Here is a 27,358-nt window from a genome sequence, read left to right as displayed (position 1 = left end):
CTTTTCTGGAAACGGAACATCGGATGCAGTATATGTTTCAGTTCTCAACCAGATCGAGCTGCAAGGTTACTGAGTAAATCACGGATTTTCCAAGTCCCGAAGATGGATGGCTGGAAGGTTTTTGGGGGCGGATCAGAGATGGTACGTGGTAGAGCTCATCAACCCAGCGAAGTTCTTGGTCTCTGGGGGGAGAAAAGATCAACAACAGAAGCAGGAAGAGGTGGATCAAGACGTATTGGTACCTGTTCTAGCGCGGATTTTCGTTGGAGTGGGACAGGAAAGAGAGGCTAAGGAGCGGCTACTGTGAGCCTTGGGCGCAAGCGAAAAGAGGAATCCCAGGAACCAAGGGGGACAAGGTCTGTCGGTCATCGCGGTCGGCCTCCTTTGCCCCCCCCTCTTTGACGGTTGAGGCGGCAAGCCGGGCTCCAATGTTCTGCTGTTATACGATAGGGAGCTGGACTAGGTCGGTGCCTGGCATCCCTTGGGCGAAGAGCTGGCCGGACTGGGGGGAAGAATGGCATCAATTGGTGCTACTGTGTGCTGAGCACAGATGTCGCCCTCCCCTTTCCTCCCATGGGCCCGCCTAGCAAGATAGCATCCGTGCCTGTAGAACCAGCCCTGTCCAAGATTTTCGTCGGGCGGGCTCCCTAGGCTAGTAGGCCTGCTGGCCGCCTGTACCCTAGGCTTGGGCTAGCGGGGAAAAAGGATTAGCGGGGACGGTGCTTTAGGGAACTAAGGGACTAGTATTAGAGACCCAGCGCCCACAGCTTTTATCCGCGTCCGCAGTCTGTCTCTTTTCCCACTCCTCCTCACTGCTCGGTCGTGTCTGTCTCTCGCTTCCTCGCTGGGCCCGGTCTCACCCTTCGACTCTCCCTCTCTACCCTTTTCCCTCTTCCACCTCTTATTCCCTCTGCACCTTTATCACTCCTCGATTTGTTCCACCTCTTTTGTTGCTACAGCATCCTCCCAGTCCTTCTTCCTTGTCAACTTTCACTTCCTGTACTCGGCCTTGCTCTGAGGACTTTTAAGAGACTAGCTTCTCTCCTTACCCACTTTCGTTTCACCTGTCCTCGCTTCCCACGAACTCGAGACAGGAGCTCTACCACGTCTGGACGTTTTGCGAAGCTGGTCTCTCGCACTGACTCCATTTACATCATCGACACATTCGCTATACACACTCGCAAACCTCCTACTGCTCAGTTGTTCGTGGTTCAATCCGTCTCCCAACAATCCTTTCCCTCCGCAGCCGGCCTCCATTGCGGCGACGAAAAAGAGTTCGATTGAACAAGAAAAATAGACTCTGATATACTCTCCTGTATTGCATGAGCTGAGCAAGAAAACATTTCACTCCGAGTCGGTCAAGACAGCCAGCGACCCTCCGCCCGTTTCCGTCGACACCTGGATAGCGTCGACGCTTATACCCCGACCACTGCGATGTTTCCCTCGAGCGGTGCGCCAATGGCCCAACCTCAAAAGCCAGAGACGTTTATGCTCTCGAACGAGGCACAACAGAGCTTGCCCCAGGATGCGCAAGTCGCCCTGCAGCAAGTGGACAACCTCAAATACTTTCTCATTTCTGCGCCCGTGGACTGGAGTCCCGATTCTCTCATCCGCAGATTCCTCCTTCCCACAGGCGAATACGTTTCCTGTGTGTTATGGAACAATCTATTTCACATCTCCGGCACCGACATTGTGAGATGCCTGTCCTTCCGTTTCCAAGCGTTCGGGCGACCGGTCAAGAATCCTAAGAAGTTCGAGGAAGGTATTTTCTCCGACCTGCGCAACCTGAAATCAGGCACAGACGCGTCGTTGGAGGAACCAAAAAGCCCATTCTTGGACTTTCTGTACAAAAACAACTGCATCCGGACGCAAAAGAAACAGAAGGTATTTTACTGGTACAGCGTGCCTCATGACCGCCTGTTTCTCGATGCCCTGGAGAGAGACCTCAAGCGCGAGAAGATGGGCCAGGAGGCCACGACTAAAGCTGTGGCCGAGCCAGCGCTGTCGTTCGAATTCGACTCTTCGCAATCGCTGTTTGAGCAGCTTACCAAGGCCCAACAAGCCAGCTCATCGTCATTTGCAACCGCGAATGCAAATGTGACCTATTCCCAATCTACTTCACCTGTCCTGCGTGCAGCAGATTCCATGCCTCCTCCAATGGTGCCTCCGCAGATGCCTCGCTCTCAGGAGCAGCCACAGACCATGTATACTAGCATGAGCATGCAGCACAACCTTCCTACCCCCCTTTCAACCACTGCGATGTCTCGAGAGCCGGATTTCTCTCAAGTCGCATACGATCGCGCGCACATTCGCCATGCCTCGATGCCAGCATATATGGAGTACTCTCCAGCTCCCTCATTCGTGTCCTCACACTTTGAGGACTACAGCACTCGCGGTCTCTCGTATGAGCCCATCACACCACCTCAACATGCCATCCCTGGCGCTGAGCCTGCTTATATTGCCAACGAGGACACTGGCCTGTACTCCGCTATCCCAGAGATGCAGCCAATGCCGACTTATAACCCTATGGCTTCGCTGCCGCCTTCTACTCTTTCTGGACCACTCCATGTGACTGCACCGCGACCCTTCCCACCTACAAACGTGTACTCGGTGATTGAAGGATCTCCGACTTACAAGGCAAGGAGGCGGCGCTCATCGATCCCATCGTCCATCATGAATGCGGTGGCTGCCAATGCCGTTGCTCAAGTTACGCACGGAATCAAGGCGCATCTCCCTCAAAGGCCTAGCGATCTTCGCCGGTCAATGTCGAGCTCCGTTCTGCCTATTGCGGAAGGTGATGAGTCCGGCGACCAGTCTCCTCCTGGTCTCGCGCACAGTTACGCGTCCTCGATTGTCAATCGCGACCATCTCACTGATTTCTCCCGACGAAGCACGCCGTTACCGAGTCTCGAAGAGGACCCAACCCACTCCCTTGGGATGTCTGCTGGCACTGAACCCATGCCTAGTCTTATGGGAGACGATATGCACGTTCATTCGCTGCAAGCTAGCCCCGCGGTCAGGTTAGAGAGACCTGGTCCCGTCCGCAGAGCACGAAGTGCAACCATGATGGAGCTTGGTGTGCCCTACAAATCCCATTCATGCCCAATCCCCAGCTGCGGGCGGCTTTTCAAGCGCCTCGAACACCTCAAGCGGTACGCCTAACTCCGTATATTCTTGCTTGGCGCTTACTGACACGGGCTGCTTAGACATGTCCGCACTCACACTCAAGAACGTCCCTATGTCTGCCCTTACTGCAACAAAGCGTTCTCACGATCCGACAACCTGGCCCAGTGAGTCCACGCAACTTTTTAAGTCCTCTTACAATGAAACTGACAGTCTGCAGACACCGCCGGACTCATGAATCTCAACAAGATGGTCAACCCGCTCCTGTGACCAGTGAAGAAGAAATGGAGACCGAAGAGAATGATTTCTGCTCTATGGACGAGCTCTCGTCCCCAGATGAAGTTACGCGCCCCACCAGCGTGTCTGGCATGATGGCCATGTCCATGCCTCCTCCCTCAACGCTCGTCATGCAACCAATGACTTCTCAGCCAATGATGGCCCCCAGTCAGCTTGTTCAACCCTCGATGCTGCAACACTTGTAGATCTGAGACATGCATGTTGCAGTTGCTGAATGATTCACTTTCAAGAACGGAAAAGGAAATTCTTATGCTTTTAGTGTTTTACCGCAAGCCCCGTCTGATACCTGGAAAGGAGACGGGACCACGCGCATGACGAACCAGAGCTCGATGCATGTGGAAGATTACGAGGAGGTGGCGGGTAGTTTGTGAGGCCTTTTGATGTTGGACAGCATCCTCAGCAGGCAGCTGAACGGTGGCATTCTTCCCCTTGTATTTTGTTCCTCGTCTCGGGGCTTGGGATGGCGAGGAGACGTCTCTGACACCTACGACGTGGACTGGAACTTTAGCAATCTGCTGGACCAACTGTACATATATAGCCGCATTTATTTATGTTTCATCCATCCTATCAAAAGGGGACCAAAACAATTCTCTCAGGCGTCCAAATACCGTTCTATTACGCTTCTGTCTCTCTCTTTCGATCCACCAGTACATGGAAGCTTAGAGGTTCTACTCCTGCTACTGCAATCCTGCGCCCAGCGTCATAGAAGTAGGGGAAAGTCCTCAGCTCTCTTTTCTATAGACTTGTATCTCAGTCTATGTATGTACCCTGGCGGATCGTGAAACAAAGCAACGCCGTTCTTTTGCTCGTCTACCTTCCTGCTTGAGATCCCTCCGTAGGTGGTCGACCGTGGGGATCAAAATGTCAAGAGAATGATGCTCGCCAAAAGAAGAGGTTTCACCGGATGGATTACAGCCTTGGGCGGGATGGACTGTTTCGATTGAAGGAACTCGGATAATGTCCTTGGCCTAAAGCCCGACACGGGCGGTGCTTGTCCAACACATAGCTTCCCTAGTCCGGAAAAGAAATAGTTGTGTCCATTTTCCACTTCGAATTGAGTTTCACTCGTGGCATCGTGATCCTACTCATGTCCTAGCACTGCTGCCTCGTCTGCCGACCACGACCTGATCGTCTTCATCATCTTCATCGGAATCATCACGGAATACTTCCTCCAACTCTCGACTTAGTCGTCGGTTCGAGTCCGACTCGTGCTCCCCTCCTGCACCCCCACTGCGACTCACGGTTCTGGTGGCGGCATCCATGTTGGAAACCTGTCTCTCCATGGCGTCCCTTCTCCGATTCCGCTCTTGGGCGTCAAACCCGACCATAGCCTCTCCGGATTCTTCGTCAAAAAGAGTGCCATCGTCGGCGCTAACGATGCTGTTGGACCGGTCTCGTGCGAACCGAAACGACCATGTTGAGGGCATAAAGAGTCGGGCGGAGAGTGCTGGTAGTATGTAGCGTATGTGAGGCGGTACTAATAGGTTGAGGACGCGGGTGGAGAGAGAATAAGAGGCGGTTTGGACGGATTGGAGTGGGAGTGGGAGGTACTGTGAATACCGAGCTCGATGGCGACGATAGAGAGGCAGTAAGGCGTAGAACACCAAGAGATAAAGGACTAGGGAAATGAATAGAGGGAGCAGAATCGTCTGTACTACCGCAGTTAACCCTCTCGACACTCCTGTTTGATTCAAGAAGAGACTCGTACCCTAGAGAAGTTCACGAACCCTGACCCAGCCATGGCGCTGCTGGCAACGGTGGTGCTGACGGGGGCTGGCGGTGCGTCTTTAGTACTGATGATTGTGCTGGGCAGCGAGCGCCTCAAGACGGAACCCATTTTCACGCCGCCATACTCGGCGGCAGGGAGAGAGGAGGGGGACGGAAAGCTGCGATATATACCAAGCGGTATGGAGTGAGGTGCTCGAGGATAGTGCCCGTCGCGAGATTAGCCGCAGCCAAATCTGGCAAGCTTGGTGTCCAGACCGTGGCCACTGGCCAGGAGGGGCCGTTCGTCGGTCGGAGGCGAATCGGTGACTCTCCCAAGGTGTCGAGTGGGCGCCTGCACAATTGTCCTATCCAAATAGTTCTTAAACGTGTAGTCTTCTGCAGCAGTTGTAGAGTAGCAAACACAGGTGTCAAGTGTCAAACTCTAGGAGAGTCAAGAGTTCGGATCGCGGGTAGCATACAAGTCCGAGGATAGAAAGCGAATATGGTCCCTAGGGCATCTTCCTCAAGAATGGGGACTCTGCAGAGTACTCCGCGCCTATGTTCAGCACATTGGCATGGTGTATCGCGTGCATGAGCAGGAGTTGAGATTGGTTTAGCTGGGGATTGAGCGAAGGGGATGGCGACGCAGTTGGCTAGTTGGTTGACGATCCCAGGCGGCAGAGCCTAAGAGAGGCGTGCCAGTGGGCATCTAGTGGGCACTCTCCCTTACCGGCATCCTACAAGTAGGTGCTCCTACTGTGGGCAGCCGTTGGCCGAGTCCATTGGTCCATGGCGCCGGCACTGCTGCCGCTTAAGCAATCAAATGCCCCCAGGCCGCCGCCAAACACTGTTGATTGAACCCCTGGCAAGAAGGCACCAAGCACCTGTGGCACCCACCAAAGAAACCCACAACGCCCTAAACGCAAGGACAACTCGAGATCGGTCATTTGCTGGGTGGCTCTTGAACGGGTCGGGGGGACTGCGGTGTACACCTGACAGGACTCTGGCACATTTGAAGTTGGTCGTCCATCATCACCACCACCACCACGTCCATCCTTGCCATCACGAACTCCTTGGACAAACGCCGCCGACCTGAGCGGCGTGTTAAAGCGTCCTTCATCTTGTTTGAGAGCCAGCATCTTTCCCTCTCGCTTTGTTCCAGTCTTTTCGTTCTCGCTCGCTTGGTTATAGCGCTCACTTACGTCCGCAGCCAATAAATACGTTGTTTCATTGTCTGCCGCCACGCCCAATTGTTTACCGCCTTGCCAGCTGAACGATCCTGTTTCCTCTTTGTTCAACAGCACCGTGCGACCAATTTGGCCAGACACGTGCTCGCCGCGTTGCAAAGCCGATACCTCCTGTGTGTTGGAACAAGGTGTATCAGCGTCAGAAAGTGTAGGGCATCATGCAAGGATAAATTCCCGCCACCCGCAGCCGAATCCGAGAGCGTCACAGAATCAGGGCTACTTGGAAAAGAGGGGGAGATAAGTCTCAAAGAGGTGGACTTCCCCTTTCGGGGCATAACGACCGCACCAAGGTACACATGTGTCCTGTTGGCCTGCCTGCGCGCCACCGAGTATGCCCCAGATAATCCAGAACGACAAGACGACCAGACAGTCGTCCGCGAGCAAAGGTTTCTTTAGACGCAACCGAGACGCCAAAGCTGATAGTCGACACGAAGGAAGCGGCAGTCTCGATTCCTCCCACACGAACGGGTCCTGGGGCTCCCGTCATTCGAAAAGAGAGTCGGTAGCCTCCAACGATGGCCAGGATCCCGATAATTCGGGTCTCGCCATGACCGCCGGTGTCATCACCTCCATCCCTTACTCTGCCACGACTACAGGAGGGCAGGCACCGGTAACGGTGGATTACCTTCCTCGAGACGACCAAGTGCCAACCCGGAAAGATCCACAACCGTATCAACTTGCGAGGGGTTCTGATTTTCATCAATACCCTGCCATCAATGGGATATCGAATGGATCATCACACCCAACCGGGCCCCGCCCGCCTCCGCAATCGTCAAGCGCATCTGGGATAACAATGGCGTCCAGTCAAGCGGGGGATCGAGGCACAAAATATCAACAATGGGGTCGGCCAGGGAGCAGCCATGGTCCTCAGCATGGCACCTACGACTCAGTATCGACCACCGACTCATACTCGGGATCGGGACAGAGGAGGTCGTTTGACGGCGCCAGCATAAAGTCAAGTGCTTCCACTGCTACAAGAGGTTCTAGTCTATTTTCCTCGGACAACTCGTCACGAACGGCAATGCCTCCCCGCCAGGATTCCGACTCTTCTGTCACTGTAATCTCTCCCACTCATTCCAGACTTTCCAAGATCAGTTCGCACTCGGGCTGGCCCACCCAGCAAGCATCGCCCTTCAGCTCGACCACTTCATTTACTCCGGCCGGGTTTTACCTGCCGAAACCTCAAAGTGATGCAGAAATCGAGAAGTTGTTTCTGCAGTTGATGCACAAACGTGGTTGGCAAAACCTCCCCGAGCAAGCTAGGCGACAAATGATGGCATATGCGCCCGCAAAGAAATGGACTCTTGTGCATCAAGACAAATTGACAGAGTGGCAAGGTGAGCAGAAAAGGAGGCAACAAGCAAGACAGACAGGAGCTGTTGATGGGCCAATATCTAAAGACGTCGAGGGCACTCCCGAGTGGTATGTCAAAAGGATCCTCGACAACAGCATCACATCCAAACAGCTGCAAAGTCTGAGCGTCAGTCTACGAACCCAGCCCATCAGTTGGGTTAAGGCGTTCATTGAAGCACAGGGTCAAATCGCCTTGACCAGTGTCTTGATGAAGATCAATCGACGTCAAGCCAATGGCCCGACGCCCATCAGTTCTGTTGCTTCAACCGACAAGGACTTGGACAGGGAGTACGATATTGTCAAGTGTCTCAAAGCGTTGATGAACAACAAATATGGTGCTGATGACGCTTTGAAGCACGAGCAGATACCCGTTGCGCTCGCGACATGTTTGATTTCTCCTAGGCTTACCACTAGGAAGCTGGTCAGTGAAGTTTTGACGTTCCTTTGCCACTGGGATCAAGGCCAGGGGCATCTCAAGGTTCTACAAGCCATGGACTTTGTCAAGAATCAAATGAGTGAGAATGGTCGGTTCGACGCCTGGATGCGCATAGTGGAAGTTACCATAGATGGCCGAGGCAAAATGGGCAGCCTCGTAGGGGCTAGCGAAGAGGTCCGAAGCGGTGGCATCGGTATGGAGAATCTTCTGATGGAATATGCTGTTGCCACGCTCGTCCTCATCAACATGTTGGTGGATGCGCCCGATCGCGACCTACAGTTACGCTGCCATATCAGAGCTCAGTTCATTGCGTGTGGGATCAAGCGGATACTGGTCAAGATGGAGTCTTTTCAGTACGACGTGATTGACAAACAAATTGCGAAGTTTCGCGAAAATGAGGCGATCGATTACGAGGATCTGCTACAGCGCGAAGGAAGCAGCATGGTCGAGAGCATCGAAGGGGAGGTCAAGGACATGACGGATCCAATGCAAATCACAGACGCCATCATGTCAAAAGTCAACGGCACAAGAACCCAAGACTACTTCATCTCAGCTATGCAGCACATGTTGTTACTTAGAGAGAACAACGCCGACGAACGGCTGAGGATGTTTCAGCTCGTGGACTCGATGCTCAGCTACGTGGCCATGGATAGGCGACTACCAGACATGGACCTCAAGCAGAGCCTCAACTTCACCGTTCAGAGCTTGCTGGATCGACTTCATACCGACGACGAGGCCCGAATCGCTTTTGATGAAGCCACCGAGTCGAGACAGATTGCTGAAGCGGCCCTTGCCGAAAGAGATGAGATGGCAGCACAGATCGCCATGGGTGCTAATGGCTTGGTGAAGAAGCTGCAGAAACAGATCGAAGAACAAGCGGGCATCATCGAAATGCAGTCAAGGCAAGCCGAGTCTTTGAAATCGGAGGTTGCCGAGCTTCAGCGCATCAGGGCCCAAGAATTGCAGCGCAATGAGTTAGAGACCAGAGAGCTCTATCTCATGCTTCGTGATGCCCAAGATGTTGCGGCTTCTCGGGCTGCCAAAGAGGGCGCTGCGTCTCAAGACCCTGCTCAATTGGCAGGCATTCTCGATCGAGAGAAGTTGATGGAGCGCCTGGAGCGCAATCTCGAGCGGACCAAGACACAATTCAAGTTGGAAGGCAAAGTGTGGGGCCAGACAGGGCCTTCTGATCGACTGAGAGAGCTTCGTGAAAAGATGGACGACGCCGTTGATGCCGATTTTCAGGAGCAGACGCGACGACATCTCACCAATAGTGTTATGGGAAGTGTCCACCGCAGCAATGCTCACAAAGGACCCCGGAGAGCCGCATTGGAGGCTCTTGCGATCAGCGAGGAAGCAGAGCAGGATTCTGACATGGAGGAAGATGTTGTTTTTGAGAAGCCGCGACTTGTCGAATATAAAAGGCCGAAGATCAGCGCAGAGCAACAAAATCAACAGAGCAACCTCCTTGATGAGCTTGCCTCGAAGGTCAAGAAGATCGACGACGAGAGCGACGAGGCCGCCGGGGAAGGAGACGATGCCGGCGTCACCACTGGACCTACCCACCCGAGCCTGGAGTCCCAATCTCCTAGGACTCCTCTTGACGAGGGACACGCGGCGGAGGCTAAGTTCAACGGGCCTCCTCCTCCACCTCCGCCGCCCCCTCCTCCATCAAATCCGGCGTCTACCTCTTTGATCGCCGGGTTCGAAGCAGGAGCGCCTCCGCCACCACCGCCACCGCCTCCTCCGCCTCTCCCAGGCATACCCATCTCTCCTGCTACTCCATCCATGCCAGGTTTCACTGGGGGCCCACCTCCCCCTCCGCCGCCTCCTCCGGGTTCTCTACCTATGAGTCCATTATCACCCATCCCCCCGCCACCCCCTCCTCCACCAGGCGCTCCGGCTTTACCTGGTGCGCAGCATGGGCATTTCCTACCCCAGTCACCAGTGGTGCCTGTGCCTGTGCTTAAGAATCCTATCATGCGGCCGAAGAAGAAACTCAAAGCTTTCCATTGGGACAAAGTTGATACGCCTCAAGTCACTGTCTGGGCCGAGAATGTGAATGCCGAGTCCAGAGAAGAGAAATATCGCGAATTGCAGCGCAAGGGCGTTCTTGACGAGGTCGAGAAGCTATTCATTGCGAAGGAGATCAAAATCATTGGCGGAGCAGGCAGCAAGGGTAAGAATGACAAGAAGCAGATCATCAGCAGTGACATGATGAGAAACTTCCACGTCTCCATGGCCAAGTTCAAGAACGATTCCGCCGACGAGGTGGTGCGGAAGATTATCCACTGCGACAAGGAGGTCCTGGATAACAACGTGGTCATGGATTTCTTGCAACGAGAAGACCTTTGCACGATTCCCGAAAACATCGCCAAGCTCATGGCGCCCTACAGCAAAGACTGGACAGGGCCTGATGCGGTGTCTTCGAAGCGAGAGCAGGATCCATCGGAGCTGACAAGGGAAGATCAAATCTATCTCCAGACGGCTTACGAATTACACCATTACTGGAAGGCCAGAATGCGAGCCCTCGCTCTGACACGAAGTTACGAGCAAGAATACGATGATATTTCCGGCAAGCTGAAGGACGTTGTCAATGTTTCAGAGGCTATCCGTGACTCCACTTCTCTCATGAGCGTCTTAGCCCTCATTCTTGATATCGGAAACTACATGAACGACTCGAACAAACAAGCCTCTGGCTTCAAACTCAGCTCTCTTGCGCGATTGGGCATGGTCAAGGATGACAAGAATGAAACCACATTCGCGGACCTCATCGAACGTATTGTTCGCAATCAATATTCTCAATGGGAAGGGTTTGTGGAGGACATTGCTGGCGTCATTCCTGCAGCAAAACTCAACGTTGACCAACTGCGGCAAGATGCAAAGAAGTACATTGACAACATCAAGAACGTCCAATCTTCACTGGACGCCGGCAACTTGAGCGACCCTAAGAAGTTCCATCCTCAAGATCGTGTTGCACAAGTCGTTCAAAGGTCGATGAAAGAGGCAAGGCGAAAGGCAGAACAGCTCCAGCTCTTCCTGGACGAGGCGTCAAGAACATACGATGACATTATGACCTATTTCGGCGAAGACAATCAAGATGAAAATGCTCGTCGAGATTTCTTCGGGAAACTGAGCGGCTTCGTGACGGAATGGAAGAAGTCACGCGAGAAGAACGTGGGTATGGAAGAGAACAAACGACGTCTCGAAGCCAGTCTAGCTCGTAAGAGGGCTCAGGCCAGCACCAACGTGAGTGGCGCTGCAAGCGGTGCCGAAACACCAGGCAGTCCACCCGCTAATGGCGCCATGGAAACCTTGCTCGAGAAACTCCGGGCTGCAGCGCCGCAAGTGAAAGACCAACGTGACCGAAGAAGACGGGCGAGGTTAAAGGAGAGACATGATCAAAGAATCGCCAGCGGCCAGCAGCTCCCCGAGCTTCAAGTAAAGGACGGGGTGGAAGAGAGCCGCGGTCTTGGTGGCATAGGAGAGAAAGCCAATGACGATAATCTGAGCACCGACGGCACCAGCGGCAGAGGGGATGTCAGTGAAAGCGAAGACGTGGCCGATCGAGCGTTGAGAGCTCTGCAAGAAATGAGAAGCTCGGCCCCATCAACAGGCGACGAACTTGATGTGCGCAGGAGGCGCGAGGGCGCCGACGAAGAACGCAAAGCCCGACGAATGAGACGGCGCACCGCACACCAGAGCACCAATAGTGTCACCAAGGAGTCTATAGTATCACCGACCGAAACGAAGACGGAGGAAAAGGACGGTCAGGACGGAGGCAATGATGGCTTCTCGCCTACCGAGGACAAACGATCATCTGGGGGCACCCTGAGTCCCGTGGCCACACAGCCACCCCCAGCGATAATTGTCAGCCCGACGCCGGATGATGATGACGATGAAGCTGAAGCCGATCAAAAGGATGAGGAAAAGAGGGAAGAGGGTTTGGTTCAGGAATAGAGGAAGGGACATGAGCTTGGGTTCCAACAAAGGCGGGGGCACGGCGCGAGGCCCTTGTACCAGGATTGAGTTGGATGGAGAGAAGCATTATCATCTCGAGTCTTGTTCTACTTTACATGCAAAAGATACCCCCAGCAGAATAATTGTTCCGAATAGGAGGAAGACGGCATTTGCTAGGGTTGGACCTGGGGACACCAAGCATATCAGTATGAGGGTGGGAAATATTCTTGTGTAGCTATAACAAGCCATCAACGGCTGCAAATGAGAGTGAGCCTGCAATTGAGGACGGCATTCCCGTCGTTGAACGAGAAGACTACAAAAGCATTCCATGTCTCTGGAAGAACTTTGTGTGAAGATGGAGGATCCCGGTGGTTCAAACTGCTCTACCATTTCAAGCGATATCGTGTCGACGACGAATGCAACTCCCTCGATGACAGCCCGACGAGACAACAAAGGTGGGAGGGCCTGCCCAGTCTAAGCCCATTTCTCCCGTCCCATGTATCTCTCTCTATTCTTCAAGTGGCCATCATAATTTCCCCGGCCAGAACTTCCCCTCCTTCACCGCCCTCTCCTCCCACGCGAAGTCGTGGGCAAAGATGACTTCAAACTCTGCTGGCTTTTCTTCTCCCTCCACTTTGATGCCCTCCTTTGACGCCGAGTACAATCGAGCCAGAGTCTCCTTGGACCGTGGAATGTCTACATGCATGCAGCAGTATCGCCCTGTTTCGTCCGTCCATGTCGCGATGTCGCACTCCCCCGTCAACAAGCGAACATCGTGACATGAATCCCCGGCTAGACAAACAAACTTGGCCGGTTGACTGGAGATCTTGCACACGAGATTGATATGTCCGGGGAGGTGCCCAGGCGCATTGACAATGTACACACTGCCGTCCTTGAAGAGGTCGATCGCATGTGGAAAGCTAGCGAATGGTTTCCATGAGAATTGTGAGTTCCCCCCGTCTGGAGGAGGTAGTTCTATCGTTCTGTCCAGCGGGAGCAAATCCGATTCGAAGACCGAATGCTTCCCCAAGTTGAGTTGCGTCTTCCCGCTGAGAAGATCGAGAGCCCCGTTGCCCACGATGAACTTGGTCTTATCGTCATCAAAATCCCGTGGAAGTCCGACGTGATCGTAATGTACATGGCTGAATATCACGTAATCGATATCGCTCACGCGAACCCCCCCAGCTGCTAGGGAAGCGACCGCATCTGGATGCGTAGAGACTGGTCCTCTATTGGCCAAGTGAGCAGTCAAAGCTGGCGGGTATAGGTCGAGCTCTCGTCTCATACCCAGGTCGAAGACGATTCGCGTGACCTTCCCGCTTTCCGCATCTTTGTGCTGGACCAAGAAAGACAACGAAGGCACTGTTCGTTTGGCAACAGGGTCTGCTGGAACCACAAAGAATCTTTCAGGAATCGTAATGTGGCCGGTGCTCAGAGCATGAACTGACACTGTCGCCATAGTAATCGGGATTTGTCGGCGGCTCTTGGAAGATCAGAGCACCCAGCAATACGTTTGAGACAGTCGGCAGAGGTGCAGCAGCGATGTCGCAGAGATCCAGTATCTGTACCACGTCGGCTCGAGGCTAGACGTTGTTTAGATCTTCCCCGCACCAATCTATGCCCAGAGTCATCCGCGGCTGAGTCGATTGCGGGATGCTCGCTGTGAGGGGAAGTGGATTTGGATCTTTATCTTGGGTGGAGTTCTTCCTGCGGCGCGTTGCAGTCGGGTGCAACTTCTGTTGGCCTCCTGAAGCGATCCATCGGATTAAGGGCCGGCCATGTAGGCTGCTGCGATTGTAAGCATGTACAGATAGAGCCTCCTCAAGCCTTTCAGCCTCGTGAGGGTTTAGAAGTCATCGACGCCTGGTAGTTTCACGAGTCACAAGATCTGCCTCGATATTCCAATTCTCTTGCCATATTTTGATTGTATCACGTTGAGCATGATCAGCGTGCCTTGCCACCAGCAGACTGAGAGACCGCAAAAGAAGTCCCTCCACTGAGTTGTCACACATGATGTGGCTTGCTTCGCTGCCTATTCGCAACACTTGGTGGCACAAATCGAAGGGCGGACAGGGACGATTCGAGATCGTTAATGGCTGCATCTGAGACATCCTGGTTGGGTTCGAAGCTTGGTCCTCCTTTTCTCTCCTTGTCTTTGTTTTCTTTTAGTGAGAGGGCGGCGGAATTCTTCTTGTTATCTGTTCTGGACTGCCGTCGTCGATGGCCATTGGACGTGATTTGATCGGTAGTAGTCGACACTCTTCTGCGGCGGCTTTCGTGGAGCATGGAGGTTGACTTGTCAATGCCAGTATCCACAATGCGAAAGTTGTAGATTTTGGGGAAGAGATGTTTGTCGATCAGATGAAGGCGTCGTTTCTGCGGAGTGGAACATTTTCTCTCACAATCTTCAACAAAGCAAGCATATGTCTTCTCACCTTTTGCTTGCATGGCCTCGCGGAAGGCGTTGTGGTTCTCGTCGATGTGCAGGGCTAGGAAGTGAGCAGTAGGGAAATTTTTGCCGCATGAGGTACATCGGTTGGAATGGTCTTTGGCATAATGCACCTCGAAATCTTCGATAGAAGCAAAGTCCAGGGTTTCCCGGTGAGGCGGCAGAGAGCACTGCATGACAGGTCTGGCTGGCAGAGCATCGACCGTGGCTACAGCACTGAGTTTTGCAGGACGAGGCGACTGAGATTCTTCTGCCACAGAACTAGCGGTGTCGCTGCTGGAGGAGAGGGTGGATGACTCGCGTGATCGCTTGACCATGGCGGTGTAAGTTCCCGGTTGATGGGGATGTATCTAGGTCAGATCGATCTACTCACGCTTCAAGATGATGACTTGCTCCTTGCATGCCTAAGCGTTTCGAAGGTATCGGACTACCTTTAGGTCTTGATTGATTGATGAGAGACACAGGACTGATGATGGCAAGGGACGGTCGTGGACCAATGACATGGATGAGACCATGGAAAGAATCATGGCAGACTGCGCCCAGGGGAGAGAAGCGGACCGCGATGGTTGGATCTCAGCCCGAAGGAAGCCAAGCTTGAAATGGGAAGAGCGACGCCTAGCCAGCCAGTGGCTTCCCCACTGGTTGCGCCTAGGCTTGGGTGCTGGCGGTCGCTAGGCAGGCCTCTGGGTGGTGATTGGGCGCCCCTGATGCCCCCGATGAGCCTGATCCGCCCTGATCAGCCGGGTGAGGGCCTCTTCTCACTCGTTGCTCTCAACTGCACACCTCCCCCCTGTCTCTCCATGGCGGCTTTATCCTGCTGTCACAAGCGCCTCTTGTCTCTACTACTCCCTCAGCCTCTTTGTGCTTCTCGTCGGTCTTTGATCGTGCGTTTCAGGTTCTGCAGCCACGATCCATGAACAAGCTCGATTCGACGGTGCCACCACCAAGCCTGTCTGAAAGCCGCCTGGACTCGTCATCCATCTTGCATCTCCCCATCTACGACTACTGTATCTCAAACTCACCTGCGAAGCCTCAACGTCTCTTCCTCTTGCCGTTCCCCTCCTATTCCGACTGCTCCAACGGCCACTAACGACTACGGTTCACCAGACACGTCCACCAAGTGCTTTATTCAACACCCTGTCACGTATACTTCGCGTTGTCTCAACGCTCCTTGTTTCCTTGTTGCTTCCCTCCACCTGGCTGAAACTAAGTCCACGCCTCGCCCGTTCTTTGTCTGTCCACGAACTACTGCCATTTCTGCTCCTATGCCGGCCATCAGTTAAGAGAAGGAGCACGCCTCCCTACCTCCTCGTTGTCACAAAACTGGGTTAGAGGAGTTGACACGAATATGCTCGCCTCCAAGCCACCATATACTGCCAATGCTGGCAATATCCAGCAGCTGCCCGTCCGCAACTTCTCCGAGTCCTCGACCAGAACGCAAATGACCTCGATGGCTCTCCAAGACGGCCTCTTTACCTCACCAACGGACTCTGAGTTCTCCGATGTCTATGACGGACTGGACTCGATACGGGCATGGGACGAGAAAAAGGTTGGAGAGTGGCTGCACTCGATCCGCTGCGGACAATATGAATCTCTCTTCAAGGCGAACAACTTCACCGGGGAGAGTCTGCTGGAATGTGATCAAAAGATTCTATCAGAAATGGGCATCAAGAAAATTGGTGATCGTGTCCGAATCAATGTTGCAATCAAACAGCTTCGAAACAAGTCATCCCTATTACGTTCCAGGAGGAATCGGGATAGCCTTGCTATCTTGGATGGCATCGCTGGGACCCCTTCGTCCTCGGACTCTCCTCGGACTCATGGCTCCAGATCACACAATGGAAGCGGCAAGCGCTTCTCCCGCCAGCTCGATTCCTCCGTTCTGCAGAATTTCAACTCGGCCAGCACAGGATTCAAAGTCGGATCGAGACCAAGTTCACCTCTGGCAGATGTACACAGCGCAGGTTTGAGATCCCATCGTTACGCGCAGAGTCCGATGGACGCTGGAAGAAACACCTCTGCTGGCGGATACTTTAGCCAACCAGGGTCAGCTAATTCCACGTCCGGCAGACGCCCTGAAACTCCGCAACTCGCAACCCAAACCACGAGAGCAGCCCACCTCCGACAGAATTCGAGCATTGATGGTCTGACCCCTGGTGGACTGCCGTCGGGATCGCCGGTCATTAAAATCATCCACAACGGCGGTCAAACGAAGGTTGTGAACATCAAGTTTTGTCGCACCGCTGACGATGTCACGTCGACGGTGCTGAAAAAACTACATCTTCCAGAAACCCATTTTCGCAACTATTGTTTCTACGTGCTGAACGGCCTGGACCCAGATCCGGCAAATTGTCGTCGAGTAAGCGACAGCGAACTCATGAGAATTTGTAATGAGTCGACCCGATCCGAGAGAAATAGGTTGATCCTGAGAAAGATCAACGACGGGCCTCCCGACGTGGACGAACTCCACAAGGCTGCCAAAATTGCGGCTGATGAATCACAAGTTCTGCACAGCAATGCACTGAGCACGAACAACATGCGCAACCAAATCAAGCTTCAGAAACTCACGGGCGAGTCCTGGCACAATATTCAAGTACCCATCTCACCGGTTACGACTACAGATCGAAATCGAAACATTATTGCTACTGCGGATGAATATGATCGGCAGGAAGCTCAACAACACCTCCGAGTTCCCAGTAACCAGAGCACGAAGCTCCGCACGTTCTTTGGGGCACGGCCTCCCAGCGAAATGATTGTGCAGGAGCTGACCTCTTATTTCCCTGCTCATCAGCGCGAGGATATCGAAAAGACCATGAGATTGTCAGTCCGGCGCTCACAACGTATGAGTCGCGCACAAAGTCGCCTCAGCGTAATGAGTAACGTGAGCATGGCTTCCAGTCTCAAGGATGCTCCTCCCGTACCAAGCATCCCCAGCATTGCCGACTCCTGGCTGTATCAGAGCGGTATGAGCTCTCGTGCTCCTACAGCACGACCACTTTCAGTAGTATCGAATAGGTTCAATCTTATGAATCACTCGTTCCGAGATTCAATCGCATCTTCAACACTGCACCCATTACAGGAAGAGTCCCCTATCGAGCCGAACCGAAAGTCATACGTCTCGTTTGACAGCGGTTCCGACACTGCTGCCCAGAGCGAAGCAGCCAGGGCAAGTTACTTTGACGAGAGCCCCGGGGTTACCTTGAATACCGACACCATGAATGAACGACTGTCGGTAATCGTGGCTGAGGATGGCGAGGAAGAAGATCAGGAGCTGAACTCATTCCTTCAAGGCAACAGCTTCGACAAGAACAACTGGATGAAGGGTGACTTGATCGGCGAAGGCTCGTTCGGCAGTGTCTACCTCGCCCTTCACGCCGTGACCGGTGAATTGATGGCAGTCAAGCAGGTCGAGTTGCCCAACGTGGCAAAAGGCACGGAAGGTGACAAGAAGAAGACGGCCATGATTGCAGCGTTGAAGCAAGAGATCACACTCTTGCAGGGCCTGCGCCACCCGCATATCGTGCAATACTTGGGTACCTCGTCGGACGAAGAGCATCTCAACATTTTCCTCGAATACGTTGCTGGAGGCTCCATCGCCGGCATGCTCAAACAGTACAACACCTTCCAGGAGCCCCTGGTCCGGAACTTCACCAGACAAATTCTCGAGGGCTTATCCTATTTGCACGCTCGCAACATTATTCATCGAGACATCAAGGGCGCCAACATACTGGTCGACAACCGCGGAGCCGTGAAAATCTCCGACTTCGGTGTCTCCAAGAAGACCAACTTCAATGGCATGAATTCTGCGCCTGGCACGCGCACATCTCTTCAAGGAAGCGTCTTCTGGATGGCTCCCGAAGTCGTTCGTCAGTCTGGACAGTCGATCAAGTCAGACATCTGGTCTGTCGGGTGTCTTGTGGTTGAGATGTTCACAGGATCACGTCCGTTCCCGTCAATGACAACGCTCCAAACTCTGTTCGCCGTGGGAAGCAATAACGAGAAACCGACTATCCCCGAACATGCGAGCGAGGATGCGAAGCGGTTTATGGGGAAGACCTTTGAGGTTGATCACGAGAAGAGGCCCGGCGCGGATGAATTGTTGCGCGAGAGGTTTTTGTTGCCTACAGCATAAGGGAGATATTGAGAATTGGTATGCGTGGATCCATGTGTACAATGTAAGCACTTGATCAGTGTCAGGAGCATCTTGCTGAACAACATGACGGCCTGAGATGGGAAGAAACCGCGCTCCAGAGAAACAGATCGGCCATATCGGGTGGTTACCATCCCTGCAGAGCTTGTTGCAATAGTCGGAGGGTAGAGTTTTCCTTCGTTCTTCCATGTGTTATCTACGTGGGATCAGCCTGGGACGATGTTGTGTTTGTGTATATCACCGGTGCATTGATGAAGGAACATACCCCAGCGGAAGGTGTTGATTGGACCGGTGACGGTGTGTCAGATAGAGACTACAGAATCACCGCAGCCATGTGGAATGGAATACATGGATGTCCTGTTGATCTCGTGTTTGTTGGCTTTCTCCCTCCCTCTGTGTAGATCAGACTCTAGCAGCGCCAGATTCTCTTTCTATGGTAGAAGTAGAATACTCCGTGACTAAGATCGGGTGCCACCTATTCGAGAGATAGAAACGACAATGAATAATGATCAAGGAACATTTGGACGTCCAGCCAACCAAATGCTTCGTACCAGGAAGTTCCTGAGGGAGAAAGAGAAGGTGAAGAGAGAAAAGAAGCACTTCTCCCGGATCAGCCTCAGGGAGAGCGAGCGAGGAAAGCAGATATGTTCCAAAGTCATGCCATGGCAATGCTCCTAGGTTTTGCAGATTCTTCCTCCTGGCCACATCTGGCCTGCTCTAACAATGAGAGAACTCGCACAATTTGTACACCAGACTCTCCTCGCACAGCCTGTTCGTTAGGGTTTCGAAGGAGCCCGACCTCTGCTATATTCTTGTCCCTAGCATTCTCCGAAACGGGCCACCTTCCCTCGTCATTTGTAGCCAGGGGTGACTTCGTACTCGCTAAGCTATGTCCATGGGCTGGATTGGGATGTGGACCGTCGGAAGCGGTCGAGGAGCGTCGTGGTGGTCCGTCATCTTCACACCGTTCTGCAGATGTTGCGGGCCTGCAGCTGTCACATTGTTTCGTGGGGCATCATTACTCGTATCCGTCATGTCTCCTAGGGGTTGTATCGGCCTCGGTGGAGCCTGCACTTGCTGCAAACCATTGACAGCTGCTGATGCTCCATTCAATGTAAGGGGAGACTGAGGAGGTGGAACTTGTGCCATCGGCGTGGAGGCAGGCTTCTCAGCGTCTTTCCGATACCGTAGTTGCACAACCAAGCTTTCTTGAGTATTTTCATCCTCCTCCACCTCGTCAGGTTCGAGGCCCTCGTCACTCATGTCCTCATCGTCGTCGTCGCCTTCGTCCTCTCCGTCAAAGTCCGGCTCTGACTCGTCTGGCTCATCTTCGTTTCCACTCCATTCTTTACCTGACGATTGAGCTTCTTCGCTCTCCTCTGAGTCCATTTGATCGGCATAACCCTGTCTGGTCGGTTTGACTTGTCTTCCTGACCTCGATGTTCTTACAGCACGCGAAGTGGGCATGGTGGCGGGCATGTCCTCGCTTGTCTCCGTAAAGCTGCCTTCACCCGCCACTCTTTCCAGCTCCTTGCGCTGGTCGATCAACATGCTCTCACCGTACAAACCACCCACCCTCGACTTGACCTGCCTGCCGCTGGCGGTAACGGTCGGCCCTGTCTCTAGAGGGGTAGATATGCCGGAATTGCGCGTGGATCGTTTGCTGGAGAGTCCGTCCGACCCATACTCGTCGTCTGAATACGTATATCTCATTCTCTTTCCACGTGTTCGTCCCTCGTACAATGAGAATCCGGGTTCCGGTCGAGCGAATGCGGCCTTTCGGGCAAGGCGGTAGTCGCGACGTCTGCGCTTCTAGTGCACTTATTAGCATATATCAAATATATGCGGGAGGTTGCCTACCTCTTCACCAGCCTCGAACCTGGGAATGGCTCCCCGTAACTTGTCGCTAATCACTTTTGAATTGGAACTATGTTCGTCGGCGAACTTGTCTGCCAGTGCCATGACATCTGGAATGGAACCAGCGACGCTGAACCATGTGTTTGTCTTTGCAGTCTTGCCATCATTTTCTCTGTAAATTCGAAAATGCGAGTCGTCCTGTCCTTCGATGAGCCAATACTTTCGGCGATATTGGTCTGAGAACCAAGGTTGAACGCTGCGTGGCTGGTTTCGGTCGTCGTCCCGACGCGTCTGCTTGTAAGACTCTTTGATGAGGGCTTGAATGGCTTCAGAGGAATTAAGAGACCAGAGAACAAGAGCTTTTAACAGGCTCAGCTAAACCTTGGTTAGCTATGCACAAAAGAGCCGGCAAAGGCATATGCGTACCCTCTCCTCCGGGCTCATGTTGTTGAAATTTTTCCCTCCATGAAGAGGGCTGACTCCCTTCCACTCAGCTGGCCATTGGCTGTGGTTCGCAGAGAGCGCATCTTCAAGTGCCCGGCCATAGTGTCCGCGTCTACCCAGGGTTAGAAATACAACGTGTGATGTCCGAGGAGCTCGCTGTTGGGCAGCGAGTCGTCCAATGCGCGGAAACTAACTCGACATCCTTCTTTCTGTTCAAGACGAGACCCAAAAGCGCACACAGCAGTCTCTCCACATGCTCGTCAGGAAGTTCTCCCGCCACCCCTCTTTCAATGTCTTGCGGTCCGTAATTCGGTAGAGACTTGGGAAACACGTCGCTGAATCGGCTTCTGAACATAACAATGAAGGCAATCGTCGGGTTGTCGGCCAAGGTATATTCGTGGGGTGGTGAGGGTGCGCGTTTAGGAGGTTCGGGGGTGGCTTCAGGCTTGGGCGCCGGCTTGAAATATCGATCCAATCCCGTAGGCTTCAACGCCATTTTCTGTGCCATTTCCTCGTCGTCGGAGGATGGTGCAGAAGACAACGAAGAAGAGTCCGAGTCGGCCATGGTTAGATGGAGAGGCAATGAGGACGCAAGAGAAGACGACAGTTACGGCGTAGGATGACGAGTATGTCGCAGCAGGAGCACAGGGAGGAAGTCAAGGGAAACTACAAAATCAGGAAGCGGTCTGATGGATTCACTTGGCGCGTTGAGGGCAAGTTACGCGCTGCTCGGCCAATGATTGCATTTCCATCTGTATTCCGACGCTGGCAGACAACGATGTCCCTTTCACATCCTTCAGAGCGACGAATCCCATGTTAAATCCTCCCCTGAGTCCGAAGCACCATCTGGCCCTCAGTCACCTGCCTTCTGCTGGACAGCTTTCGTTGTTTGGGTGTTGGAGGCTGCCCACCATGAGCGGCCGTGATTTAGGGGACGCCAGCATGCCAAGCGTCCGAATCAGCCTCTTTCGAACTTGGAATTGCGTTGGCGCAGTCGCGGATAGAGGGCCCGTATTTTCCCATGCATTCCGCTTTGCACATTCTTGACAGCGCTCTGAGCCGTTGGTATGCTCGCCGGTCGACGTTTGTACGTCTGTTTCAATCCTCTAGACGCTGCTGCGGAATGCCTGCCCTTCCCCCAAAGTCTGGCTGAGGCTAAGCATTCTCCGAGATGACGCGGGGTTCTCCGGGAGACCAATTGTTATCCCAACAACGCGCCCAAATTTTGTGTCTTGACTCTGCTGCGGAACGACCCAGGTGAAGATGGTGTTGTGTCTGCCAAGTTGAGATGGTCTGGAATCCGAAAATGCCGACAGTGAGCAGAAAGCTGTGACGTGCAAGATTGACACATCTCGTCGCTGGTAGAATCCTGTAGACTTGCGATTGGGCTGGCACATGTAGCTGAACCTAACCGTGTGCTTCAGAGCCGGTCCTCACCGGCAGAGGGTCTGAGGGCCATTGCGTGTAGCCGGCTCGAAGATCAGTATGTTTGAGAGTCTCTTTGCAAAGCGGTGTCGACGCTGCTGGTTTTGATTGACCTAGCATATGGAGGGATTAAGTCCTCACAAATATTCTGTGTGCATATGACAGACACTTTGGTCCAACCGTGATGTTGATCAGCTCGCCGATGTTGGGGCCGCCGCACCTGTCGGCCAATGCGTGGCAGAATAGGAGCCTGCTCCGCCAATACTCTAAGCTTGGAAGAACTTACCACAAGCCACAACTCTTCTGTTAGACATGTGCCGCCATGCCGAGCAGAGTAACATCAGGATATAACAAGCTGCTCCGCTTGATGAGAAAGACCTGAAAACTTCATCTTATCGACGGACTGTCGTATCTGAACATTTTCGAGAGTGCAGAAGAAAACGAGACGGAAATGCGTAAAGCGTAAGGGACATTTGTAGAGTCCACTAATTCGGATGCTGTCTGTGTAGATGGAGGAAATCCGTCGAACAAGGTAGAGGTGAGATGAATTTGAAGTTGGCGGTTGCGGACTGGACTTCAGACTCGAAGATGGATGTGAGGCGGGCTGGGCGGGAGCCAAGTCATCACGTGCAGCTCCCAGATACTGTCTGATGTCTTGCTAGTCCATAATAGTACTAGAGGCATACCTGCGTCACTGTGATTCTTTGCGTCGCCGTACCACTACTCACGCCGTGCCAAGATTTTTGCTGAGGCGCACACAAACGAAACCTGCGCACGTCCACCTTCACCTCGAACTTTCAACAACCACGTTCGGTCGACAACTACCTCCAATCTCTACGCCATCATGGGTAGAGTCATTCGGAACCAGCGCAAAGGGCGCGGATCCATCTTCAGTCAGTACCTCCTCGTCTACACCGCAGCCGGAATCTCTGCTTTGCGCTCACAAACTCTGCACAATTGGTTTTTGTCCCTGTACTGACGCCTCGCAACAGCCAGTCATACCAGGTTGAGAAAAGGAGCTGCCAAGTTTCGACAGCTCGATTATTCGGAGCGTCATGGATACATTCGCGGCGTAGTGTCTGAAATCATCCATGATCCAGGTCGAGGTGCACCGCTCGCGCGTGTCCAGTTCCGCTCGCCCTACAAATATGGCCTCAAGACCGAAACCTTCATTGCCAACGAGGGACTTTTTACTGGCCGTAGGTGTTCGCTGCGGCGTTATTCTTCGTCTTAGGACTCATAAATTGATGCAACGGCTGACTGCTTGGGGACATCAGAATTCATCTACGCCGGCAAGAATGCAGCATTGAACATTGGCAACATCCTCCCCTTGGGCGCAGTCCCCGAAGGAACAGTGGTTTCGAACGTGGAAGAGAAGACCGGTGACCGAGGCGCTTTGGGACGAACTTCGGGCAACTATGTGACTGTGATTGGACACAACCCAGATGAGGGCAAGACCAGGGTCAAGCTCCCCAGTGGTGCAAAGAAAGTTGTTCTCAGTTCTGCTCGAGGCATGATCGGTATCGTCGCTGGTGGCGGACGTACCGACAAGCCTATGCTCAGTATGTGCATGGCCATTGCCTATCTGACAGTCGGAAGGAGCTAACAAGAGGGTACAGAGGCTTCCCGCGCAAAGCACAAGTTCGCCGTCAAGCGCAACTCCTGGCCCAAGACTCGTGGTGTTGCCATGAACCCCGTTGACCATCCCCACGGTGGTGGTAACCATCAGCACATCGGCAAGGCCTCGACCATTTCGCGGTACGCGGCCCAAGGTCAAAAAGCCGGTCTTATTGCTGCCCGGAGGACTGGTTTGCTACGTGGTACCCAGAAGACCAAGGAGTAGATGTGATGTTTGTACGGGGGACTTCCAGAAAACGGCGTGGACTGTGTTACGGCTCTTTTACGGCATTTGCGACACCAGCACACAACACGGAAGTGGAAAAGGGTTCAAAGCTCCGACGTCCGGAAAAATGCTAATAGATGCATTGTCATTGAACAGGTGCTAGTTGAAGCTAGATAGCCTGGGGTTGCGGTCGCCATTTCCGCAATGAAGATCGGATTGAGACGATGAGAAGATTCTGCAGGGCGCGAGCAAGGGAGATTGCCGTCATCTCCAGAACCTCACAGTGACCGAAACCGATTATATGACAAAGTCGATCACCCCCTTTTTTTCTTTGTTGTAGAAGTCCTCAGCCGTAGACCGCGAATCTTGTGGCGTGTCAATGTTGGAAATCCCCCCTTTTCTTCCCAAAAGAAAAGGTGTCACGAGAACACCCATATGCAACTCAGACGTCCATGCTTACATGGCGGCCATATGCATGGTAATAATGCTTACGGGGTTCGGCGACGAGAAACGGCCGGGGACATACGAGCGCTCGGTACTGGCGGTAAGTATCGTAGTGGTAGAGGCCAGGAAAATTATGCCACAATTGTGCCCAGTCAAAGTCGACCATGGCTTCTTTTTGTCCCTGCGCCATTTTGGCAGCAGAGCGGACACGGACTTGTAGCTACTCGTAGATAAGCCAAGCGATGAATTTCAGTTGGTGGCGCATTGTTTCAGAGGGACACGAGCTGTCACTGGGCACCCTCAGGCACCGCTGGAGCTGCTGGCGAATCCCCCGCAGAAGAGTTTGAAGTCAGGGGCCGCTGTTGGCAACCAGTGGCTCTGGGCTGCTCTGGGCCTCTGGCTTCTCTGGCGTCCATCAACTCTCGCAGTGGACCTCGTGGACCTCGAAGTCTGAAGGGGTTCCGAAACTCAATCAGACTGAACGCATGTTTGCGCGTCGCTGCAACATTAATTGGCACCGAGACGAGACCTCCGCGACGGACAGCAGGGATTTAATTCATCATCCAGCATCCATCGTCCCCAGGGCCGCCTCGTTAGGCCTGATTCCTGATCCAGTTCTTGTTCCACGCCGTCAGCGCAGACAATCGTTTATTCTCCCTCTATATTCTGACCTCATTCACGCTGCTCGCCGGACTTTGCTTCTATCCCTTGCTCATCTTCCCGCAGCCCTTGATCAGCATTCCAATTGCGAGACTAGAATCACTACGCTGTCCGATCCGATCCCTCCGTTGCTCACCATCGCCGCAGACAGCGTAACATAGCACCTTCCCTTATCGATCCCAACATCAGCACTCTCTTATAATCTCCTCTCGCTCTCTCCCACACCCGCCAACGGGCATTGTCATCGACCGTCCTCAGTCATGAATGTCAACAAGAAACTCGATCGTTTCAAGCAATGGGCAGGAGAGCGCATGGGGGGTGAAGTCAAGACCAATGTATCCGACGATTTCAAGGCTCTGGAGGTGGAGATGGGCCTCCGCCAGGAGGGTGCGTATCACCCTCGTGCTGAACGATCGCAGGCAGAACAGGCGCTGATCGCTACACTGTGCAGGTCTCGAAAAAATGCAGCGATCTATGAATGCCTATATCAAAGCCATCTCCAAACGGTCCGAGGTGGAGGGCAAGGAGAAAACCCTTCCGATCGCTTACATGGGCGGGACCATGATCTCTCATGGTGAAGACTTTGAGACAGATTCAGAATATGGTCAATGTCTCAATAGTGGGTATGCCCTCTGCACAAGGAAAATCGCGTGCTAACCCTTCAAAGTGTTTGGTCGAACCCAGGAACGGATGGCACGCACACAGGAAACCTACATCACAAATGCCACCACTTCCTGGCTAGAGTCTCTCGAGAGGTCTCTGGTCCAACTGAAGGAATACCAGGCCGCTCGCAAACGACTTGAGACGCGCCGACTGGCTTATGATACTTCTCTAGCCAAGATGCAGAAGGCCAAGAAAGAGGATTTCCGCGTCGAGGAGGAGCTGCGGACTCAGAAGGCCAAATACGAGGAGTCGGCCGACGATGTTCAGCGAAGAATGGAGGAAATTCGCGACTCCGACCCCGAGAGCGTGGCCGATCTTGCAGCATTCCTTGACGCTGAACTAGCATACCATGACCAATGCAGAGAAGCACTCCTCCAACTTAAGAGCCAGTGGCCTGCCAGGTAGGCATTTGCTCCCCTCAAGGCGAGATCCCATCTAACACATACTGCGCAGAGCCCAGCTGTCAGGTCGTAGTGGCCGTCCCAATCCTCGATCAAGATCAAACACCGTTCGGTCATACACTCAGACAAGTGAGCCGGCGGAGGAGCCAGCAGTGATCGAAGTGCGCCCGACTATCAAGTCGAATCGGGGCGGCCGTTTTGCTGACCAGCCTACTCTTGAATATTCGCCAGCCCGCCCGAATTATGCCAGAGCTACCACGTTCAACGACTCCCATGCAGTTCGGGATCTGTCCCCCGCCACCCGGCCTGGGATTGCACGCATTCCCAGCGATTCTCTGATGATTCGAACGGCGCGATCGCAGCTGCGAAGCGTAGATGAACAGGATGTCTTTGCCGATGAATCGGGCTCGTACACAAACAGTGGCTCCGACCGCGGCTACGGGGATCAATCTGTATCCCCAGCAACTTCCCATGGCAGCGAATCAGTGAATCTTCTGAGCGGCAAGAAGAGTGCTGTTCCGCCTCCACCCCCACCGTCACGTTCAAAGAAGCCACCCCCTCCTCCTGTACCAGCAAAGAGAACTGTTCTCACATAAAGTATCGTGTACGCAGGGGATTACGAAGGCTGTTTGGATTGATAGACGGCGTCAGGCGCTGGATCCGGGGGCGAGACAGGTTTCCTTGCCCAGAGAGTGACTACTAGAGCCAGGCCCAGCTGAGAATGCATCACAGCGGCGTTGTATGACGTATAAACTGATTGAATTTGCAAGCATATCAATCTTTGGCCATTTGCTTCGGGACCGTACTCCGCGCAAATATTCCGAAACTGTATGCTTGTACTTCGTAGACCTGCTGAAGATATCTCCGCCCGGTCGACAAGAAAGTATATTTTGAGGACG

The 27,358-nt window shown here is 53.4% G+C and overlaps 9 protein-coding genes across 10 annotated transcripts; 5 read left to right on the top strand and 4 right to left on the bottom strand.

Moving 5' to 3' along the window:
- Positions 1-791: 791 nt before the first annotated feature.
- PV07_06489 (uncharacterized protein) lies at positions 792-4,044 on the top strand. Its single transcript, XM_016393471.1, has 3 exons — positions 792-3,152; positions 3,207-3,290; positions 3,344-4,044. Exons 1-3 carry the CDS (start codon positions 1,435-1,437, stop codon positions 3,603-3,605), a joined length of 2,064 nt encoding a protein of 687 aa, XP_016246890.1. The 5' UTR covers positions 792-1,434; the 3' UTR covers positions 3,606-4,044.
- Positions 3,939-5,578, bottom strand: PV07_06488 (uncharacterized protein). Its single transcript, XM_016393470.1, has 2 exons — positions 5,129-5,578; positions 3,939-5,069 (listed from the first exon to the last, which is right to left on the bottom strand). The coding sequence occupies exons 1-2, from the start codon at positions 5,255-5,257 to the stop codon at positions 4,506-4,508; spliced, it is 693 nt and encodes a 230-aa protein (XP_016246889.1). The 5' UTR covers positions 5,258-5,578; the 3' UTR covers positions 3,939-4,505.
- Positions 5,579-6,153: 575 nt separating this feature from the next.
- On the top strand, positions 6,154-12,434 carry PV07_06487 (uncharacterized protein). Its single transcript, XM_016393469.1, has one exon. It carries the CDS (start codon positions 6,706-6,708, stop codon positions 12,121-12,123), a length of 5,418 nt encoding a protein of 1,805 aa, XP_016246888.1. The 5' UTR covers positions 6,154-6,705; the 3' UTR covers positions 12,124-12,434.
- A 215-nt stretch (positions 12,435-12,649) lies between these two features.
- Positions 12,650-13,582, bottom strand: PV07_06486 (uncharacterized protein; the record flags this gene model as incomplete). The annotated part of the gene is made up of 1 exon (XM_016393468.1): positions 12,650-13,582. The coding sequence occupies one exon, from the start codon at positions 13,580-13,582 to the stop codon at positions 12,650-12,652; it is 933 nt and encodes a 310-aa protein (XP_016246887.1).
- Positions 13,583-14,127: 545 nt separating this feature from the next.
- On the bottom strand, positions 14,128-14,889 carry PV07_06485 (uncharacterized protein; the record flags this gene model as incomplete). Its single annotated transcript, XM_016393467.1, has 1 exon — positions 14,128-14,889. The coding sequence occupies one exon, from the start codon at positions 14,887-14,889 to the stop codon at positions 14,128-14,130; it is 762 nt and encodes a 253-aa protein (XP_016246886.1).
- Positions 14,890-15,368: 479 nt separating this feature from the next.
- On the top strand, positions 15,369-19,227 carry PV07_06484 (uncharacterized protein). The gene has a single exon (XM_016393466.1). It carries the CDS (start codon positions 15,921-15,923, stop codon positions 18,702-18,704), a length of 2,784 nt encoding a protein of 927 aa, XP_016246885.1. The 5' UTR covers positions 15,369-15,920; the 3' UTR covers positions 18,705-19,227.
- On the bottom strand, positions 19,093-21,658 carry PV07_06483. 2 transcript variants are annotated; one of them, XM_016393464.1, is made up of 4 exons: positions 21,218-21,658; positions 21,006-21,135; positions 20,583-20,954; positions 19,093-20,534 (listed from the first exon to the last, which is right to left on the bottom strand). In XM_016393464.1, exons 1-4 carry the CDS (start codon positions 21,586-21,588, stop codon positions 19,605-19,607), a joined length of 1,803 nt encoding a protein of 600 aa, XP_016246883.1. In that variant the 5' UTR covers positions 21,589-21,658; the 3' UTR covers positions 19,093-19,604. The 2 variants fall into 2 exon arrangements, with proteins under 2 accessions (XP_016246883.1, XP_016246884.1); XM_016393465.1 differs by having other exon boundaries at positions 21,006-21,658.
- Positions 21,659-23,219: 1,561 nt separating this feature from the next.
- Positions 23,220-24,731, top strand: PV07_06482 (60S ribosomal protein L2-B). Its single transcript, XM_016393463.1, has 4 exons — positions 23,220-23,341; positions 23,441-23,647; positions 23,726-24,010; positions 24,068-24,731. The coding sequence occupies exons 1-4, from the start codon at positions 23,293-23,295 to the stop codon at positions 24,289-24,291; spliced, it is 765 nt and encodes a 254-aa protein (XP_016246882.1). The 5' UTR covers positions 23,220-23,292; the 3' UTR covers positions 24,292-24,731.
- Positions 24,732-25,111: 380 nt separating this feature from the next.
- On the top strand, positions 25,112-27,306 carry PV07_06481 (uncharacterized protein). The gene is made up of 4 exons (XM_016393462.1): positions 25,112-25,782; positions 25,847-26,014; positions 26,063-26,459; positions 26,512-27,306. Exons 1-4 carry the CDS (start codon positions 25,656-25,658, stop codon positions 27,053-27,055), a joined length of 1,236 nt encoding a protein of 411 aa, XP_016246881.1. The 5' UTR covers positions 25,112-25,655; the 3' UTR covers positions 27,056-27,306.
- Positions 27,307-27,358: the final 52 nt, after the last annotated feature.

This window comes from Cladophialophora immunda, assembly GCF_000835495.1.
Source record: "Cladophialophora immunda strain CBS 83496 unplaced genomic scaffold supercont1.4, whole genome shotgun sequence".
Lineage (NCBI taxonomy): Eukaryota > Fungi > Ascomycota > Eurotiomycetes > Chaetothyriales > Herpotrichiellaceae > Cladophialophora > Cladophialophora immunda.
Note: the sequence above shows the minus strand (reverse complement) of the source record. Positions and strands in the feature narration are given on the sequence as shown.

Excerpts from the sequence above, each read along its gene's own strand:
- PV07_06483 (XM_016393464.1), bottom strand. The coding sequence starts at position 21,588 with ATGGCCGACTCGGACTCTTCTTCGTTGTCTTCTGCACCATCCTCCGAC. Across the intron at positions 20,955-21,005 it reads ACATGAGCCCGGAGGAGAGG|CTGAGCCTGTTAAAAGCTCT; the intron begins GTACGCATATGC and ends ACCAAGGTTTAG. Across the intron at positions 20,535-20,582 it reads GGTTCGAGGCTGGTGAAGAG|AAGCGCAGACGTCGCGACTA; the intron begins GTAGGCAACCTC and ends TAAGTGCACTAG.
- PV07_06484 (XM_016393466.1), top strand. The coding sequence starts at position 15,921 with ATGCTCGCCTCCAAGCCACCATATACTGCCAATGCTGGCAATATCCAG.
- PV07_06488 (XM_016393470.1), bottom strand. The coding sequence starts at position 5,257 with ATGGGTTCCGTCTTGAGGCGCTCGCTGCCCAGCACAATCATCAGTACT. Across the intron at positions 5,070-5,128 it reads GGTTCGTGAACTTCTCTAGG|ACGATTCTGCTCCCTCTATT; the intron begins GTACGAGTCTCT and ends GCGGTAGTACAG.
- PV07_06482 (XM_016393463.1), top strand. The coding sequence starts at position 23,293 with ATGGGTAGAGTCATTCGGAACCAGCGCAAAGGGCGCGGATCCATCTTC. Across the intron at positions 23,648-23,725 it reads CGAGGGACTTTTTACTGGCC|AATTCATCTACGCCGGCAAG; the intron begins GTAGGTGTTCGC and ends TGGGGACATCAG. Across the intron at positions 24,011-24,067 it reads TACCGACAAGCCTATGCTCA|AGGCTTCCCGCGCAAAGCAC; the intron begins GTATGTGCATGG and ends AAGAGGGTACAG.
- PV07_06489 (XM_016393471.1), top strand. The coding sequence starts at position 1,435 with ATGTTTCCCTCGAGCGGTGCGCCAATGGCCCAACCTCAAAAGCCAGAG. Across the intron at positions 3,153-3,206 it reads CGCCTCGAACACCTCAAGCG|ACATGTCCGCACTCACACTC; the intron begins GTACGCCTAACT and ends CGGGCTGCTTAG. Across the intron at positions 3,291-3,343 it reads CGATCCGACAACCTGGCCCA|ACACCGCCGGACTCATGAAT; the intron begins GTGAGTCCACGC and ends GACAGTCTGCAG.
- PV07_06481 (XM_016393462.1), top strand. The coding sequence starts at position 25,656 with ATGAATGTCAACAAGAAACTCGATCGTTTCAAGCAATGGGCAGGAGAG. Across the intron at positions 26,015-26,062 it reads ATATGGTCAATGTCTCAATA|TGTTTGGTCGAACCCAGGAA; the intron begins GTGGGTATGCCC and ends AACCCTTCAAAG. Across the intron at positions 26,460-26,511 it reads AAGAGCCAGTGGCCTGCCAG|AGCCCAGCTGTCAGGTCGTA; the intron begins GTAGGCATTTGC and ends CATACTGCGCAG.
- PV07_06487 (XM_016393469.1), top strand. The coding sequence starts at position 6,706 with ATGCCCCAGATAATCCAGAACGACAAGACGACCAGACAGTCGTCCGCG.